The following is a 19,131-nucleotide window of genomic DNA, read 5'->3' as shown; positions in this document are numbered from 1 at the left end:
TCTTTGCTGCACCGAGGATGACTCAACCAAAAGGCAAAAGCAAAGAAAGGCATCTGAGCTACTGTCACATACAAAATGGGACACAGAGAAAGGAACTCTAAACTCACTTTTGCAAAGGCATCTCTGCCGTAGGTGGCTTCTTGTTCAGTATGTTGTTTGTCAATGACATCCCGACCTGTAGCTACAGTTCGAAACAAAAGAGCCTTCTCCACCATGTCAGATTTTGTTGACAGCAAGTCGGCGATGATCGACACAACCTTGCCATTTTCTATTACAGGTGTATCACCATCCACAGAAAACTTCAAGTTCCCCTGCAATAAGGAGCAAGAAACTAGATTTCTTATCTGTCTTTTATTAATATCATAGAATCATAGAATTGTTATGGTTGGAAGAGACCTCAAAGATCATCAAGTCCAACCAGATACCCAACGCCACCATGCCCACTAAACCACATCTTGAAGCGCCACATCTAAATGTTTTCTGAACACCTCCAGGGATGGTGAGCCCACCACCTCCCCGGCGAGCCTGTTCCAATGCTTAACGACTCTTACGGTGAAGACATTCTTCCTAATATCCAGCCTGAACCTCCCCTGGCGCAACTTGAGACCGTTTCCTCTTGTCCTATATGAATCAGTATATCCCAAGTTCATCCACATTCCACCTGCTGTTCAGGTCAGTAAATCTCCGAACACATTATAGAAGGTTGGGTCTTGCATATCCACCTACCCACAAAGCTCCAACATCAGTGGAAGCAGCAGCACCTGACTCAAAGAAAAGCATTCCTGACCAGTGTTCAGCTCAGCTTTTGGAAAAAAAATTACATCAAATGCTTCCAGAGGTTTAATCAAACACTCTCAAGATCAAGATCTAGTGATGGGAAATTACATGAAGTAGACAAACGCTGGATGCAGCATTTAATCGTCACTGCAGCTTGCCACAGAATCGCTAAGCTGCAGTTCTTCCTGTAATGCTACTGCCCACAAAGGTAATGTGAATATTGTGGGGAAGCTGACAAGTCGGCACTGCTAACAGGACTGGACTGACAGCACACCACCACAACAGATTTGTTACTCAATACCTGCAGTGCCAGGATTAATAACAATAATCTGCAGGAGTGGGTGGTCTCACATCCTGCCTGCATGGCCAGACTCTGCTCTGCCTCCATTCCTTCCCCAGCACTGGGGCACAACTATCCCAAGGAGGAGAAAGACTTGGAAAAAAGCTGCAGTTTTCTTTGCCATCCTCCTCCTGCCCACCTGCGGTGCCTCTCTCCTCAAGGAAACACAACAGCTGAGCTACTGGGACACTGCACAGGGGAGCAGGCTCTGCGGGTCCCAGGAGAATACGGGTGAAGGAAGGATTTCCTTAGCATCAGAATACAGAGAATTAAGAGGTCGCCTGTATCCGGCTGTGCTCAAGTCTGCACCATGAAGTGAAGTATCACCCCTCCGGCAAAACCACAGCGGTGATGGTGAGTGTGAGGGCAAAGAGGGAAAGAAAGACAGCGAGGCAAGAGCTCCCTACCTCCTCACTGTCAAACCCCAACAATTCCTTTCCAGAACATTTAACAGTTCCCAGTACTTAGTGACGTATCTGTTTTGGGAGCTGCAATATACAGGAATAAATGTGATCTTCCATCATTACTGCAGTGTCCTATTTCACGAAGGAGTTTCACTTGCCCCTGGAAGTTGTAAACTGTATATACTTTTCCAGCCAACAGATCTTCCAACTGCTTCTGCAGCAAGAAAATTAGAGCTGCTGGAAGTACAAGTATACTGCTTGAACCCTTCTGAAGCACAGCTTACTCATACCTGTGGGCAGAGAGCTTACCAAGTGAAGAATGGCTGCCACAATTTTGTAGACAGTCTGAATCTCCTCTTGCTTGAAGCCTATAACTTTCATGGCATCAGCTACTGCTTTGAACTCTGCACCATCATTGATGGAACACTGAGGAGAAAAAGATGTTTGGGACTTGAGGGGCTTAATGGAAGTCAACTGTGAGAAAGCAAAGATTTTGCAAGTCCATGGGAAACAGATATTTACTTTGCTGTTTTTCAGATGTGAGACACTGTCATGAGATTTCTCAACTTATTCTAATCCCATACCGTATGCTTGTATGCTGAATCCCGCATTGGACACACATGTATACCAGCAGCAATGAGATACAGAAATCCATCACAGCACGATTGAATAGTTCAGTACTTTCCCAGTGGAATTTATTGTGAAAGAGTAGAAGGGATTCATAAAAAAATCAGAACAATAGTTACAAGTACTGCAGCCACAGACCCTCCCAGTAGAAGCTGCAGAGCACCAGCAGTAAATTTCTGGTCACCATCTTTCTTAAGATGAGCCTCTGCCTCCCTCCCCTCCCAATCATCTGGCTTTGTTCTCACTGCAGATTTCTAGAGAAACTGGTAAAGGCATCTGAGAAGATCCATGAGTTTGTTTGCCAAAGAGAACCTCAAGAAAGCAATCAGGAAATCAGGGAACCATTAGTCTGGACCCTGCTTCAGAGGGACAACACTAGGGACAACTGCAGTTGTATTTAAAGTGTTCAGGATCTGGTTGTCCTAAAAACTTTATGGGTTTGTTCCCTTCTTTCCTGTTCAGAGACCCCCTTAAGGATAAGTCAGATAAGAAGAATGAATGCTTCAGTAATTTAAATGGTCCTACTGTAAAAAAAAAGAGTCCTTATGGCTTTTTGGTCCAGAAAGCAGCTTAGGTTACCTGTTACAAAGCATGAAAAGTCTGTCACTGGTAATGGGTCAAATATCTATGCCTGCATTTATTAACGAAGATGATGTCTCTCCTACTACATTTTAATGTTTTTTATAAGCAGACACAAATGTAGTATGCACAAGTACATATATGCTTCTAGGGCCAGAAACTCCATTAAAAATAGCACATTGGTGTCACCTTTCCATATTCATGCCATAAAAATTGGTCTCGGCTCCTGCTAGCTCAGCAGTACTTCAAGCATTTCAAGAAGCATTTACAATTTAAGACAAGTTACCTCACTAACAACATCCTCACCTTTAGCTGTGCTCCAGGACAGATGTAGCTGTATGCAGATGCATCCTTCTGAAGATGCAGAGAACGTAACATCTGGTCAGAACCCCCCTGGAGGAGCTGTACAAAGAGTATTTTAAGAAACAGTGAATGAAAAAAATAAAATCCTTCCTTTTTCTGTTTCTTATTCATCTGTTTGACAAGAAAAATCATAAAAAACATTAACTTACTGCTCCAGAAGAATCAGCTACAGTATCTGGAGTCACAAGCACATGTGCAAAATACAGAGTCTGCATCGTGGTAGGGCTCTGACCACCAGAAAAAGATTGCCTAAATGACTGTCCTTTTGAGTGACACAACTGTTTAGAAAACAAGCCTGAACCTCTTCACAGACCAGACATATTTACATCTGTGACATGCCACAGATGTGTCTTAGCAAGCACATTTACCTTCTCTGCCATACACAGAGACTTTCCAATATGGAAATGACATATTCATGAGAAAGGTGCTAACAGCCATCAGGGAGTACCGAATAAGTGGGAAAAAATAAACAAACGTACGTTTCCCTCACTGCAAAGCTGAGAATAAAGGTTATACTAATAGGTCGACCATTTCCCTCAAAGGAAACACAAGGGAACCACCATACAATATGGAAGACATTAAAAAGAACCTCCTCCCCAAAAAAACAAAGTCAACTTGGTGTCATAAAATTACTTCCATATGGACCCAAGGCCTCAAGAGAAAATAGAGGGATTAGACTTATTACAAATAAAAGAGTGAGTCCAAGTCCAATATTCTACCATATTCGTTTAGTTAGCCTCCTTTTAAGTTTACAAATGTCTTAATCTGGGACTGAAGGATGGAAAAAAAAAATTATCTTCCCATGCTCCTTCCCCAGACCAGGCCTCTTCAAAAAACCTAAAAAGCCTAAGATCACCCAAGATGCAACAACAAGGGGACCCTTTGTGAAGCACACGAGAGGGTGAAAGCTTTAAATATTTTGCCTATTGTGTCTGGGAAACTTGAGAAAAGCCATTTGTTTCAGCAAATAAATACAAACCTGGTAAAAAGAATGAAAGCTTCGTTCTCCTGGCTGTTGCACGATCACACGAGACTGTGGGGAAACAAAATACAAAGATAGGTATTTCTGGATGTGGATGGCCTGCTTCCCCAGCACCTCCCCTTAGACACCAAGGCATCGGTTCACCACTGCTAGGACACCTCCAAACTAATCGTAGCTTACAATAAGTCTGTTATGAACTTTATTAGCTAGGCATGACCATGGAGTTTGAAGTCTATAATCAAAAAGACCAGCTTGCATAAGAGCTGCAAAGTCCTACTTCCAGCCAGGAATCCCATGTGGCAACTGCAGAATTGCTTTCATGGAAGAGTCAAATAAAATGTTATTTTAGTTTAAGAGTTATTTAATTGCTGGAAATGAACAACAGGACTCTGTGACTACAAAAAAAATGCTCTATGGGTCGTAGTTAGGGACACGGTTATGGTAACCACTTCTACGACCCCAGGATGGGCTAACCAACAGCACCCAGCCACTGCACAAGTGAACACTCTGCTCTAACACAAGGGCATTGTTTTAGGCAGCAAGCAATAGCTCCAACTTCAGAGCACTCATTCAAATCAGTGTAAAATAGCACCAAAAAAAAAAAAAAGTTACATGTAGCAGAAATTCAGTCAACAAGCAACGTATCGCTATTTCATACTACAAGTTTGAACTATGGAGAGTGACAAGGCGTGTGTTCATGCGGCACTGCAAAGTCACTGTCTGTTAACTGCTTGTGTTCAGACCAGAACCTCAACTGCTTTCAAAATGGAAATAAATTTAACTTGGTAGAAGTCAAGAATATGAAATAAATGATCAGGATTTAACTCACTGCAGCTGCAGTCCTACCCCTTTTTTGCATGAAAGTATCACATGTTAAACGTTTGGGGTGGTTGTTTTGTTTTTTAAAATAAAGTGTTTATTCTGAAAACAGACTTCAGGGAAATAAAGGGAAAAGTAAAAAACACAAACAAAAAAGCATGTTAGCAGATGTGGTCAAACATATAAATTAAAGCCAGACGTGTGTCTCACACATAACGAGAACTGTTAATAGATCATGCCCAGTTTCCCTACACAGTTTTACATATTCCAATGTTTTCAGCCACCACTTAATGACATGGAAAAAAAAATAAATGCTTAGGATCACTTGGAATATATAAAATCAAAGTTACTAAAAGAGTAAAGTTGTGGCATTATTCCAGAATAACACTTCTCGAGCATACTGCTGCTACTCACAGACCTAGGTATCTTCTTCTATTCACCAGTGAGTTCTCAACGCGGGAACTTATAAAGAAGAAGTTTTGCAGACGTTAACTCAATCTCAGCTTTTATTCTGGATACAAAGTATATACACCTATTTGCACATAAGCTTTTGAGTAACACTAGTCCCTTAGGTGGTGAGCTCTGAAAGCAGTGGTGTTGAAGAAACAGGGCATGGCCAGGGCTTCAGCAGCCTTTCAGTTACTTATACTAACTGTTGAAGAAAAATTAAGCCCTAGATTTAATGAGATTCTATGACCTGACATGTCACCTGGTGACATACCATGTTTGAAAGGAAAACTTTCTCATGGCAAAGCACATGTCGCAAAAGTAACTACATAGAAGCCTCCAACTCTAAAAGTGAGGGTGGCTTACCTTTTCTAGTAAGTAATTATTGATATGCCCACCTATTGGGTCTCCTTTAAAATCAAAGTTGATATCCATATATTTTCCAAACCTGCTGGAATTGTCATTACGGTTTGTTTTGGCATTGCCAAAGGCCTCTAACACACAGTTGGATTTCAGCAGTATGTTCTTCACTCTGTAGCGCAGGTACATGGGAAAGAGAACAGGGTAAGTCCAGACTTGTATACTCAAACCATAGAATTTTTTTTTCCATAGACACTTCTCAAGAAGAATTTAGTAACAGCAGACATGCTCTTTGATGACATATTTGGGCAGATGTGTATGACATTAGCAATCCCGTGGGAAATCAGCTGGGAGCTTTTGGCAACGTTCCTTAGAGTTGAGCAAATGCAAACCAAAGACCAGATGCCCTCACTGAAAATAGCATCAAAAATTCAGTTCCTTTACATATGTAAATTTTGAAACCAATTCCCTGAGCTCTTTCACAAGTCATTTTCAAATTTTTTTGTCAGGGTAGGTATGAAGTCTGTTTCAGCAGAAAGCCACATTCTTTGCTCAGCAACTTTTACTCTAGGACTGAGAGGCACATTTTGCAATTCAGGAGCGTGCGAGCCTGAACGCCCATGGAATATGTTCCTTGCCCTCAATATGCGATTCTAACGTACACGTATTTCAGGCAATTTGCCACAGGAAGCATGATTTCTAGATGCTGTTTTTATTTTGAAAGCTCAAACTTTCAAAACAAAACTTTTCCACATGATTGTAGCAATCAATATTGCAAAATTCCCAGAGGAAAAGTAGTATCTGAAGAAGTTAGGTAAATGCTGTAAAAATCAGCATGTAATTAGTACAAGAGACCATCTAATAACATGGTGCTACACAGTCCACAGAAAGAGATGCATAAATCAAACAATTTCACTTCTTTTTTTCTGCAAAGCCCTTACCTTTCCACCTCGGCCCTCTGGCTGGGGTTGGTAATGGCTGCTATGTACTGCATAATATATTTACTGGCCTCAGTTTTCCCAGCCCCGCTTTCACCTGAGGGAATAAATACAAAGGTGACACAACAGCTCAAAAAAAGCGAATCACAAAACGGTGTATCTTAATTCTACCCCAATAGTGTTTGGGTTTTTTGATTATTATTGTGTTTTGTTTTGTTGGGTTTTTAAAGCAATCTTATTTGTCTGCACTTTGAATATTATTTAAATATAGCCATAACCCTGCCTGGTTGTTGCTGCTATGCTGACTTCGAAGCAGTTACGATGGAAGACTTCACAGGTCGGTAAAAGGCCTGGCACACAGAGGATCAAAAGGAATATTGTTAAGAGGAGAAAGACTGGCACGCAGAGGCTTGGCTAGCAGCAGTGCCGGGAACTGCAATACAAGAGGCTACTGTTGAGCACAGCATCCCGCGTCTCTCACTTTTCAGAGCTGCTAAAGCACGGGAACATCAAGGAAACGAAGTGCCAGGATCCAGATAGCGACCGTTCATGGTACAAGCCCTGCTCCCACTGGTAGAGCCACGACAAGCAATCAGTCCAGCCATCAAAACAGAGAACAAAACATCGGTCAATCATTTAAGGGACAAAAATCAGCAGTTCTCTAAAGAGAGAACAGGAACCCTGTTCTCACTGATCTCCATTCACACAGGCAGAGCAAAGAGGATTCATGTTCAAGTTATCACTTTGCACGCACAGATTAAGCTAATAACTGACACCAGCTCTCGAATCAGATAAGAAATTATTGTTAACGTCTCCACACACAGATTCAAATGCAAATAAGCAGTTTTAAGATTAATGTAGTTTTCTTTTATGAAATTCTGCCATTAGCCAAATCATTATTCCTCTTCTGCCTAGAATTTCACAAAGATCAAGTGTTCATCATCCTGAAAAGCTCTTTCAGCTTACCTGATATGACAATACAGGTGTCTTTCGATCGCCTCTTCATCGCTTTGTAAGCGGCATCAGCAATTGCAAAGAGGTGAGGAGGTCTCTCGTACAATTCCCTTCCTTTGTACTGCTCAATCATGTCACGCCCATAGATGTTCAAGTTTTTGTACGGATTCATGGAAACGACCACCTCACCAATAAACGTATAAATCCGCCCTTTTTCAAACCTACCCAGGACGAGACAAAAGGGAGAAAGGGGAATTAGTCAAACACAGAGGTTCCGAATATGTCTTCCAAGTGAGTTGCCCATTTCACCAGGTCAACTCTTCAATCCATCATCGTATTGAAACACTACAATAAAATGTTGACTACGGACGTTATCTGACCAGCGTGGCCTGGACGGCACATTAACATATTACGTTGAGACCCGATGTTACAAGGACTAAGAACTAGGGCTAGCTTTGAATCTTACCACCTACAAAAGAAATTTCTACTGCCGTTTCACTTACAGATGCATGACCGATCCGATTACCGAGGTACAAACACCGACTGTATTTCTGAGTATAGCAAGCTTTTGCTTTGCTGATGCGATCAAGCTCGCTTTCTACACATTCAGGTATTTCTGTTGCCATCAACATGCCGCCAGAAACAAATGTTTCTAAGAAATTCTTTAGCAAGATTTAAGTTGATATAATTTACTGTTTCTTAACTGACAATAAGTAAACATGAGTTTGTCATGAGCTTGCTTCATAAAAGGGACTTAAAGGCAAATTCTTTTTTCATATTCTACAGTTTTTGATAACCCAGCTCAGGCCAGAGAAGCAGAAGATTTGAAGCCACTCACTTAGAGGTCTAATCACATTTGCAAAGAGGGAAACAAAAGATACAAGCCAAGAAACAAATTACAGCCGTTCAGCTCTAGCAATTAACTTCCACTCCATCCTTTTCACTAGGTATCATCACTCCTGCTAAACCACAAGTGAAAGCTTTTTGAGAAAGTGTTAAAACAACCCTAAACCACACCTTTCCTAAACTCTACCTGGTCCTTAGTACTCTTTCTGCAAACAAGACAGAAAATAACTTGATGTTCGTTTTTTTTTAAAAAAGAGAAGTGTTTAAGTTAAAAGATGTTTCCAAAGAAATTTGCATTTTATCGGAAGTTAGCTAGCAGAAGAGCGCAGAAGGAATTTCAGATTAACGGTTGCAGAATTCAGACAGCATTTGCTTCTCAGGAGGAGGAAGGATGACAGCAGATTTAGAGATCAACACTCCAACTATGGCATTTCTACCATCAAATACCTGTCTGCACCCTGTATTTAAATCTGACGACATTAGATGGCACCACACCACCTCTATAGAGTACCAGGGCCTTCCTAATCCTTGGTGGACTCTGGCACAAATTCTAGCGTTACTTTATTGAATTTATTACTACCCTCATGTGGTGACAGGCTTGACATTTTCTATTGTTCATTTGAGAATCTTCTGCGGCATCTTGGCAGTGTTAGTTTTAGCAGGTGTAGTAAAACTCAAGAAATACAATCTAGCAATCAGCACTCCGCTTTCTAAAAGGGATTTTGCCTCTAATTCCAGCTTCCTCCAGAAATGCTTCACTAAAAAGACACAAGAATTGCAAAACGTTTTTTTTTGTTCCTGCACTCAATTTTAACTGAAGGTTAAACTGATATCCATTTCCCAAAACGTTACTGAGCTTAAAATGCAAAGGTATTTTATATTTTAGAGAGACATGCTGTTTGAAAGCTACCAAAAATGTTTTCGAAAATACCATTATAATTAGCAGTACCAATGGCAGCTCAGCAGCTAACTATCGCGACAGAAACGATGGGTAACGCGTAGGCGACAACACAAAGCAACTCTCATGCAAGCCTAGTACGAAATACAGAACCGCAGCCTAATTCTCAAGACAGACTTAGGTACACAGGAAGCCTCACCGACTCAGTCCTTGTCATTTGTCATCCCTAATTTTAATTCTTTGAAGCACAAAGCAGCTGGGAATCATGGTATTTGGAAGATGCCAAACAGGCAGAAGACAGATGTGGGTGCAAAGGGATCAGATAGCACCTGAGGGACTCTACATATACATAGGAGAGCTTAAGAAAAACCAAACAGACACAACACTGTTTCTATTAAGGAGATCGAATCACACTGGGACATACATATGTAATGGAAACCATCACAAGGACATCAAAATCAGCAGAATCCTTCCCATCTTTTTGGAGATGGGCCATCCAAATAAGGCACGTTGCCCAATGGAGAACCTATAGACTGTTCTCCAAAAGTCACTGCACAGCAGGCACATAACCACCGCTGAAGGCACAACTAACGACAAAAATAAAGATACAGCAGTTTCTGGGTGAGGTTAAGTCCCACCGTACTGCCAGACACACGGTCGGAGGGTTCACAGCCAGCACAGAGAGGTTAAGGGGGGTTGTTTTAGCTGCTGAAAGGAAAGAAAGAAAAAAAGAAGACATCCCTCCTGAAGTGTCATGCCAAGTCACCACCGCAGTACCCAATACTTTGACCTCTTCCTTAAGTAATGAATTATGTAAACTTTCAGGAGCAGAGCACAGTTTAAGTTTCCTCCCTTGACAGTTCAGTGTCCTCGCAAGCAGAACCTACAGATTTCCCCCCGCCAGCCTGCCCCATTGCCGGCCATTCAGAGCACCCCGCTCCGGAGCAGCCCCCTCGACCAGGGCTCGACCTTGGCTCTGGGATGCCGACACAGCCAGCGGGTTGACATACTGCCTGCTCGCTTCCCCAACAGATCTCACATTTGGCCTCAAAGTCAAGTTTTAAAAGGTTTTACTAGACTCTGATGAGTTGTATCTTCAATCTCTGTGGCAAAAGGCTGGTGGAGACGAGGGGGAAGGAGAAGGATCCATCTCTGGGCTCGACAAATGGGTATCTCTTAAGCTTGACTTTAAGGATACAGAGTTTATGAACGACCAACATCGCTGTTTACCTCTCTGTTCATTTTTCTTTACTTCTTAGCACCGGAGTTAAAAATGCCAGAGCTGTGCTTAGATGTTCCTAAAAGGAGCCATCGCTCCTCGTCCCTCCTTGCTGATAAAGCCTCTTTTCATCAGACAGCGCAGCTCAGCACAGCAGCAGGCCAAGAACAGCAGTGGCTGTTTTCCTAGCTGCATTGCTTCGGTGTGAGATCCGTGGTTTTCCTTGCCCAAGAAGAACTCACAAAAACTTAAGAAAACAACAAACGACGGCAGTCCAAACTGGGAGGTACAAGCTGAGTTAAATTTGCTATTCTTCTGTAAGGCAAGGTCACAAAACAAGACGATGAAGCTATGCCGCGCTTTTCGGAAAGGCTCATCAACTGGGGCATTGCACTCCAGCAAGGGAAAACTCATCAACACAAAGGACGGCGTAATCATTTTTGTATTGAGCGTATAACATGTAGAACTGGATTTTTGTTACTAAAAGCAATCTACAGCACTCTTGATAAAAGGAACCCCTGTACCTACTCCTGGGGGCTGACACCCCCCCCAGTCAAATCTTGTTTTGCACATATCATGAAAATCACATCATCTCGCGCTGCAACTTTGAGGAGAAAAGATTTCCCTGTAATGATTCTATTTGAATAATTTCTGTATCGATATCTTCTGAATCTTCCACTAGCTCAGCAGCCAAAAAGAAAAGTCACAGTATTTCATCCTTGTGTGTTATTTTGATGAGGAACATCAGCTCTTTGATGAGAAGTTTTTATACTAGTTTTTATTACCTTGTTAAAACATCAATTGATAATGAGAAAATATAAACCCGTAAGTCACAGAATATAAATCATTTAAAGGGACAGAAATTATTGTCTAGGAAAGAAGACTGCCAAGGTAAGAAAAAGGCTCTTACTTTGTTTTGTAGTTTTAATTTTTAGTGAAGGGAGTTGGAAAAAAAAAAAATAAAAATCCTTAAGTCCAGACATCCCATGTTCACATCCAATTGCCATTGGAAATTACACTGCAGAAATCAGAAAACTGAAGCAGAAATCTTCGCCACCAGAGAGCACTCACATTTAGGATTTCTCCCACCTGACAAACACTCCAGTCAAAAATAAAACTCTTCTTACCGAGGAAATGATGCAACTTCAAATGCACTCAGTACAAATAAAGAAAAGAGTTAGTTGGCAAGACTTGGAACCCATACTCCAAAACGACATCTGCAGAACGCAGACCGTTAAACAAAGGCACCCTACCATGCCCTCGCCCCTCCAAATGCTGCAATTCAAATTATAAAGGGAATTTCTAATTAATCATTCACGTGGTAACTCCTCTGTACGGAAAGATAAACAGAAATGTGTTGGGATCACAGGCAGCAGGCAGCACTCCGCAGGCTTATTGCTATTTCTAGAATTCGGCGTACTTTCTGAGATAACCTATGCCAGCTACCAGGGGATCAGTCTGCAGTGAGATCACAGGCTGGGCTTCGCCGGGGTGTGAAACGGCTCCTCAGAACCACATTTTGCCAGTCTTTCCCTCCATCTGTCTAATATTCGAGGAGCAGAGCAACTGCTGGAAAAACCCTGTCAAGTCACCAGTCATCTCATTTTCTGTTACTTTAAGAGAGCTGAAGTGTAGCTATTGGTATTATGGATCATCTTCTCCTGGGAAAAGACTTCCTCTCAGCTGGGACTATTCCTTTCTCACCGTTGATCACAGACTGACATCGTATTCTGCTTCACATACACACAGACACACTAAAGCTTTCCCACATCAGCAGGTGCTCAGTAAAGCTCCTTGGTCTCACCCCGTCCTGCTCCTTGATGCTCCACAAACAGAACATCTTCAAGATGACAAGTCACAACACAGCCATCAACCGAAGACGGACTTTCAGGTTATTTGTACAGCACTGGCTTAAAATAAAGGAAACGTTAACAAAAAAAAACAAAAGGAAATAATTCAGGACAGATACAAGAGTGCTACTGATGAATCAGCCCACGCTAGATAGTGAACAGCTAACCTAGTACCACTGAAGGTTAAAAGAACAAAAGCTGATGGGGGTCATCATGACCCAGAGCGGGTCATAGGTCTTGGTTATTTTTTGCTGCCAAATACATACATTAAAAATCCATTACTGCAAGTTTTGACTGCGTTCTCATCGCAAACATGCATGCAGACATTTAATTAAAACTCGTGTTCATGAAGAGATGTACATGGATGGCCAGGGACAGGCCTTTAGGGTGTGTTTGCTAAGGAAGGGAATTTAAGTAGACTTCTGGCTGTGAAAGGGTATTTACCTGTTTTTAAATGCAAGAATGTATAGCCAGCTCCACGGACACAAAGGAACAACTATTCTTCTCATGCTTTGGGAAGTAAGAGGACTTTGCTTAAGCACATTTCACCCTGTGTGTGTCAGACAATTGAGCCTTTTATATGTGATACCAGGTCTCTCTACTGAGAATTCAGGGCTACTTAAAGACTTTAAGGAAATCTTGAAATAAACTCAGCTGTCAAGTAGGAAAGACTGCCTTTCAAGTCTTTCAGTAAATTGCTCAAACTGTATTATAGGCAAATCATTCTCACCACAAGAGAACTCAGATAAACAGGATTTGTGTTGGCAGAACTATAGCTAAAATATTCTTGCTGCACTTGGAAAAACAGACCAAAAAAAACTGTCCAGTCAGTATTACCTCCCTGTGCTTAACAAAACAATCCAAGTCTGTCATGATTCTCAATATGCATGTCGGCAACGGTTTGATCCACCCCGAGGGCCAGAAAAACTGGAATTTAAAGGTCATTTAATGCGCAGGTGAAATTTTTGCTTGCAGTTGTCCTGCATGGATTCAGTTTTCAGATGTTGCCAGTTTAACAAAATAGGAAATGCCATTCAGCGCGCGTTCTGCACCACTCCTTTCCTGTACGGAGGGAGCAGAAAGGGCAGGGTGAGGAATACTTCATTCATCTGCAGTGTTCACAGTCAGCTTTGGAAATAAGGCTAAGAGAGTCCTTCGTAATGATGTAAATTTTTTTTCAAAAGAAAATAGTAAACTATGAGTGACTGGTGCTGCTTCTTCCCCAACAAACCATCATTTAAGCAAACTGACTGTAATTTGACGGGGCTGATCCAGCTCCAACACAGCTGACCCTTGAGTCATCTATGCAGCTTTGCAAACCTACCAGGTAAGGTCAGGGGAAAGGAAAATGGAAGATGGATGCTAAGCTAGCTCTAATGAATGCTGAATAAAGGTTAAAACTGTGAAAAGCAGCTAGCTAGAAATGGGAATAATATTAACATCCCTCTCCTTAAACATGAAGTACTAACCTTGCACTGAAAAAACGCCAAACCACTAACCATAGGAGTCACTGAACTCTCATTTCTATTTGCGTCAGACAGACTGAGCTGTCTCTCCTACAGCAGGGAAGCACTGCATGCTCTTTTTTACATTTCTAGAAGTATAGCAGAAGGTGCAAGCAGACTTGAAACAGATAATGAGACAAAAGGAAGTTCTTTGAAAAGCTCTCAGGGACAACATAATGCTTTGAGGTTTTATTCCAATCCACACATGAAGAAGTTGCTATCGAGCACAGGTAGAGGAAAGAAGCTTGCTCCTCATTTCTCTGCGTAGAGCAATAAAACACACTCCCACTTTCCATGTGAAAAGTCTGGCTGGAACCCTGTAAAATCCTAAAATCATATTACTCTGCTTCAAGCAAGAGGTTGCCCCGCATCACCTCCTCAGGCTGAATTACCTTATGATCCTGTATCTAACCAGGAAAGCGTAGAACAGGCTTGGGATAGCAACAAACAAGAGACTGCCATCCACCCAGAATCTTTAACTTTTTAATCTGTCAAATAAGAGCATTTAATCAATAAAAGGATAGTAAAAAGAAAAAGAAAGCTCAAAAGTCAGGTAGGTTCTTCTATCTGCTCCCATCACAACTGAAGTCAACTGGAGCACGTGTGCAGAAGAGCCTAGAGCTTGTCATGTAAAACAACTATCTTAAACGCTTAAGACTCATAAAACTACTGAGGAGGAGGAAAAGGTGGAAGTAATCTCTCTATAAATACATTGGTAGATGAATATCATCTTGTCAGGTAGCCAGAAGAATTAATTAAACAAAAATCTACACAGGCCCATACAAAAGAAAAATGGGAATGGACTTACCCTGGCCAACACAGACTTGAACCAGAAAGCTCTCTGTCAAGGGAGCAGTCCTGGAAGGGCGTTTCAGTAGAAGCTGCAAGGACTAGTGAGCCCTGCTGGGTATGCTGAACTGATTTAGGGATGTGTTCAGAAGATTTGGCTTCCTGCACTGACCAGCAACTGACTTCATGATCCATTAGGTTCCTTCCACTCTGATGTTACGGCATTCAGGTACTTAAAGAAAGACGCTTTACCTTCATTCACCACCTCCTCTTTCCAAAGCCCATGTCCATATTAACTGTAACCTGCCACACCATGATTATCTCAGCCTTCAATTTTGGGAATTCACCTTTGTTCACTGGATTATATGCTACTGTGTTAAAGGGTACACTACCTTCAAATACATCAGTGGACAAAATTGCAGCACAAAAGACAAAAACCAGCCTAAGGACTGATGGTTGGACAGATTTGCATCATGCAGAAGATAGCATCTGATTTCATCACCCTGGTTCAGTGGTGCATGAATTCTGCAATGGTAGGTTTGTCTGACTAGTGTCCAGGCAAGAACTAGCTTCTACTTCTGAGTAACAACCTTTCTTTCAAGGGATGCTGAAGGAACCATAAAATCCTGCAAGCCAACAGAAAGATCAAGAAACACGCAGAAAAACAAAGACCATGACTGATACCCTGTTCCTTCCTCTTAACTTCTCCAGTAACTTCAGGAAACAAAAACCCTTCACGTTGTTGCTGCTGACCCTGATACAGCAGCATCCTTGTATAAACAAACATAACCTGAAGCCACATCAACAACTGTACTGATGATGACTTTCAACCTTATTTTCTCAGCCATCTCTTTCTTACATATATGGCATGCCATACCACCTTTCCAATTTTCTGTATACTCTGCACAATTAACAGAACTTTGTATTGATGTCTGACTACACCTCTATTTATTCCACAAGCCTAGGTGCCAAGGTACAATCGCAGTATTTCACGTGTTTTCTTTGTAGATGCTTGGAGAGTCCTCTTGCAGTCAGCTGGCCATGAGATGCTGATGTTCAGATGCTTCATTGTTCTGCTGTAAAGAAATATTCTGCATTTGCTAAGCTTGTGCCCAGCACTGATCTGTAAATGCTGCTGGAGTTTCCTGAATACAGCATTGTTTTGATACAGGGCTCAAAAACCCCCAAGAATCATCTTGCAGTATTAAGATACAGTATTCCATCTGCAAGCACTCCAAAAGGCTTGCTTAGTCCTTTGGTAATGTTAGATCTAAAATAAAAGTAGATGCCTTATTTGTACTAACACAGGCCAAGCAAATCATGCAAAAATAATAATGTGAAATACGCAAATAATGCACAAATATGACTTGGGCTTCTACATAATTAGGATTTCTTTTAGAGTTGTAACAGTGATCTGCACTATCTCGCCTAAACACAAATATTGAGTATGTAGACCTTAAACAGGATTGTTTGTTTTCTGGCAATGAAATCAGGCAGACCTCTTTAGGCATTTATGTGTTTTACAGCATATTGTGACTTAACACAGCTCTTGTGGTTTTGGCTCACAACTGTCCTAGCAGCACATTAGATTACCAACTAAGGGCTTCGGCAGACAAACTGCTGAGTCTCAAAGCAGCAGATGAAGATACTCCACCTACAGCTGCCCAACCAGCTCCTTTGCCAAAGATTCCCTTCTGCCACGTCTACCGGAAGGACAACGATGGACAGCCATGTTCTCAGCCACACCAAATCCAGATTGTCACTGACACCATTCCCTGTGGGACAGGTACCAACAACTTCAGTCAGCTGACATGAAGAAAGAGCCCTAAGCAAACGAGGGGAAAACTAAGTTTGCAAAGCACAAAGTAAATATGTTTCAACACAGTATGGCCACTAACATTCAGGTTAAAAGAAAGGACTTCTCATGCTTCCTCAAACGCATGCCTAGTCAGGAAAAGCTTCCCACTTTTTGGTCATAGATTTGGCTCAGGTTTGTTGTGCAACTGTTTTTTTCCTGTATTTTCTGTTTTGTATTGGAAAAGCTTCATGTCACCTAACGGCAATGTGAACCAGAACTGCAGTCAAATCCCCTCTTCACCATCTCTCAGTCTCTCCCCTGTTAGCAAGAATTGAGCAGCAGGTGCCCGGGAAGACAAACCCTCAAGCCCTATAGAAACAAGATTAAGTATGCATATCAGTGCTGAAAAGGCCTAGTAAATACACAAGGTTTGCTCTTCCAATTAAAGAGCAACTAATATTTTACAGAAAGTTTGGTTCAGAAATAAAGGGGTTTTTTTTCACTACAATCAAGTGTAGTGCTTTCAAGTCAAGGTCACGAGTGGGACCGACCTGGCAGATTCAGCACCAGGACCTTTTTCCCCTTCTCACTAGAAGGACAACTTCAAAAAGGGAAGAAGAGAAGGAATGATACAGGGAACTCTTCAAACATCCTTGTGGATATGGAATTGCAGGGTAGGATAGGCAAGATAAGACTTAAGTATTTCACTTTACATTCTTTGAATGGAAAACCATCTGAGCAGTAGGAGTACTGTTATTTATGCGTTCATCATTCATTGCAAAAGGAGTGAATTTCTAAATGCCAACTGTACGGAGTTGTTAATGATAATGCAAGGGGAACATTAGCAATATGGAAAAGGACTTAAATGGTTTGATTATCAAAACAGACTACTTGATTTACATGCTGCTTGTTTTATCGTTTTAAATTATCACCGGAAAGATTGTGTTCATTTACTTCCTTCAGATTTTACATATTTTTTCTGTCAAGAGAGCTCCCACTCAGAAGCTGAAAGCCTATTCAAATAATACTGTGAGAGAGCACAAATACCACTCAGAATTAATACGCAGATAACCTGTAAAATATCTACAATTCATCTTCCACAAGCTGAGATTACTTTGACCACGCTGTTGCATTTTTAATTCTAGGTCAGTGGAATCCAGAGCCCCATGAAATTCTTTAAAACAGGACCTCTTCAGCCGACGTATCAGTCCAAGAATTCAGGCAGGCTCCTACTTCCGTAAAGTATCGTTTGTTAGATAATGAACATTAGTGACAATCACCAACAGTCAGAGCAATGCTATGCTGTTTATCAAGAAGTTTAATAACAAAGTTTTCAGCCACTAATTATTGACTAAAAGCATAATTTGAGCTTAGAGTGGTGGTCAAGTGCATACTCTCAGCTTTGGCAGATCTAATTACACACTCAAAACCAGCAGCCCAGAGTAAAACTGCTGCTTATTTCCAGGATTATCACATTCATTTTGACACCAGTAACAAAGCAGCTGGCCCAGTTTAAAGTAGGCTGTTAGCTGAAATAACCTCCACGAGTCCCTTCCAAACAACATTACTCCACAGCTATGGCATACGTGTTGCAGCTTCAAGTCACGGCTGAAGTAATTATTATTGCAAATAACAGCAGCAGAGGAGGTATTGACATTAATTTTGCTGTCAGCCTTATTTAATCTTTTTTTTAGAAATCAGTTTAATTAACAGTTCAGAGCTACGACACATCCTCCTCCAAAAGCAGCTATGTTTCTCTTTTCCTCCTGTGAGCAATCAGCTGCTAGGCCCTCGCAGAACAGCAACATACTGTAATGAAACACAAAAAAATACACTTTGAATCAACAAGTCTGGCAGTCACAAACTGTCAATCTCTTTAAACCTTTTAAAATATATATGAAATCATCTATTAGATGGAAAAAAATCTTTTTCTATGTTATTTTTCTATGTTTTTTTAATTTAAGAGATTCATGTTATCCTTCTCATGTTCATCCCTGCTGCAGAAGAGATGATCTGATACCTCATCAATACTTGCGCAGCTGGAATAATATAGATCTTACTGAATTCCCAATAATTATAAACCTGGAAATGGTCAGGTATTAGCTCCCCAACACACTTGGCAATCATCCTCCAGCAGGCAATAACAAATGAGGGAAATGAATCTATTGCCAGTTTTCCAAGGACTTCTCAAAACAATGGAGTGCTTCAAGTTTCTCAAAATATTTTGTTTTGTTATTTGGAAAGCATTGGCAATCCATTTGATGTCTGCTAGCAATCCATAGTGGAATACAACTGTCAGTCGTTACATATCAGCACACATATATCATGACTTCAGTTTGGTTAAACCCACATAAAAAGCACGCTTAGCCGATGAGAAGAAGCAGCAAAGCTGACATCCTCACCCCAAAGCGGTCTTTTGTTATCTAAAGAAATTCTGTTCACATCTGGCTTAAGCATAACGCTGTTTTCCACACCTATTAATGAAAGAACTTAAACCCACAATATATACAACCCTTATTACTTGCATTTTAACTATTTAAAATATTGTAATGCAACAGTCACTACTACATTACTCTGTGTGTACACATCCATATCCACACAGAGTATACTATTTTCATGGCCTTTTTATTTTTTTA

The 19,131-nt window shown here is 41.2% G+C and overlaps 1 protein-coding gene across 1 annotated transcript in view; it reads right to left on the bottom strand.

Annotated features, from left to right (window-relative positions):
• MYO1D (myosin ID) overlaps nt 1-8,222 on the bottom strand; it is a 28,988-nt gene extending 20,766 nt beyond the window's left edge. The window contains exons 1-8 of the mRNA XM_009700837.1: nt 8,125-8,222; nt 7,603-7,811; nt 6,640-6,733; nt 5,705-5,870; nt 4,070-4,123; nt 3,034-3,129; nt 1,831-1,947; nt 108-311 (exon numbers count right to left, since the gene is read on the bottom strand). Of these exons, the coding sequence (XP_009699139.1) occupies nt 108-311; nt 1,831-1,947; nt 3,034-3,129; nt 4,070-4,123; nt 5,705-5,870; nt 6,640-6,733; nt 7,603-7,811; nt 8,125-8,222 (1,038 nt within the window). The remainder of the gene's footprint in view (nt 1-107; nt 312-1,830; nt 1,948-3,033; nt 3,130-4,069; nt 4,124-5,704; nt 5,871-6,639; nt 6,734-7,602; nt 7,812-8,124) is intronic.
• Nucleotides 8,223-19,131: the final 10,909 nt, after the last annotated feature.

The sequence above is a fragment of the Cariama cristata genome, unplaced genomic scaffold (assembly GCF_000690535.1).
Source record: "Cariama cristata isolate BGI_N322 unplaced genomic scaffold, ASM69053v1 scaffold16835, whole genome shotgun sequence".
Lineage (NCBI taxonomy): Eukaryota > Metazoa > Chordata > Aves > Cariamiformes > Cariamidae > Cariama > Cariama cristata.
Note: the sequence above shows the minus strand (reverse complement) of the source record. Positions and strands in the feature narration are given on the sequence as shown.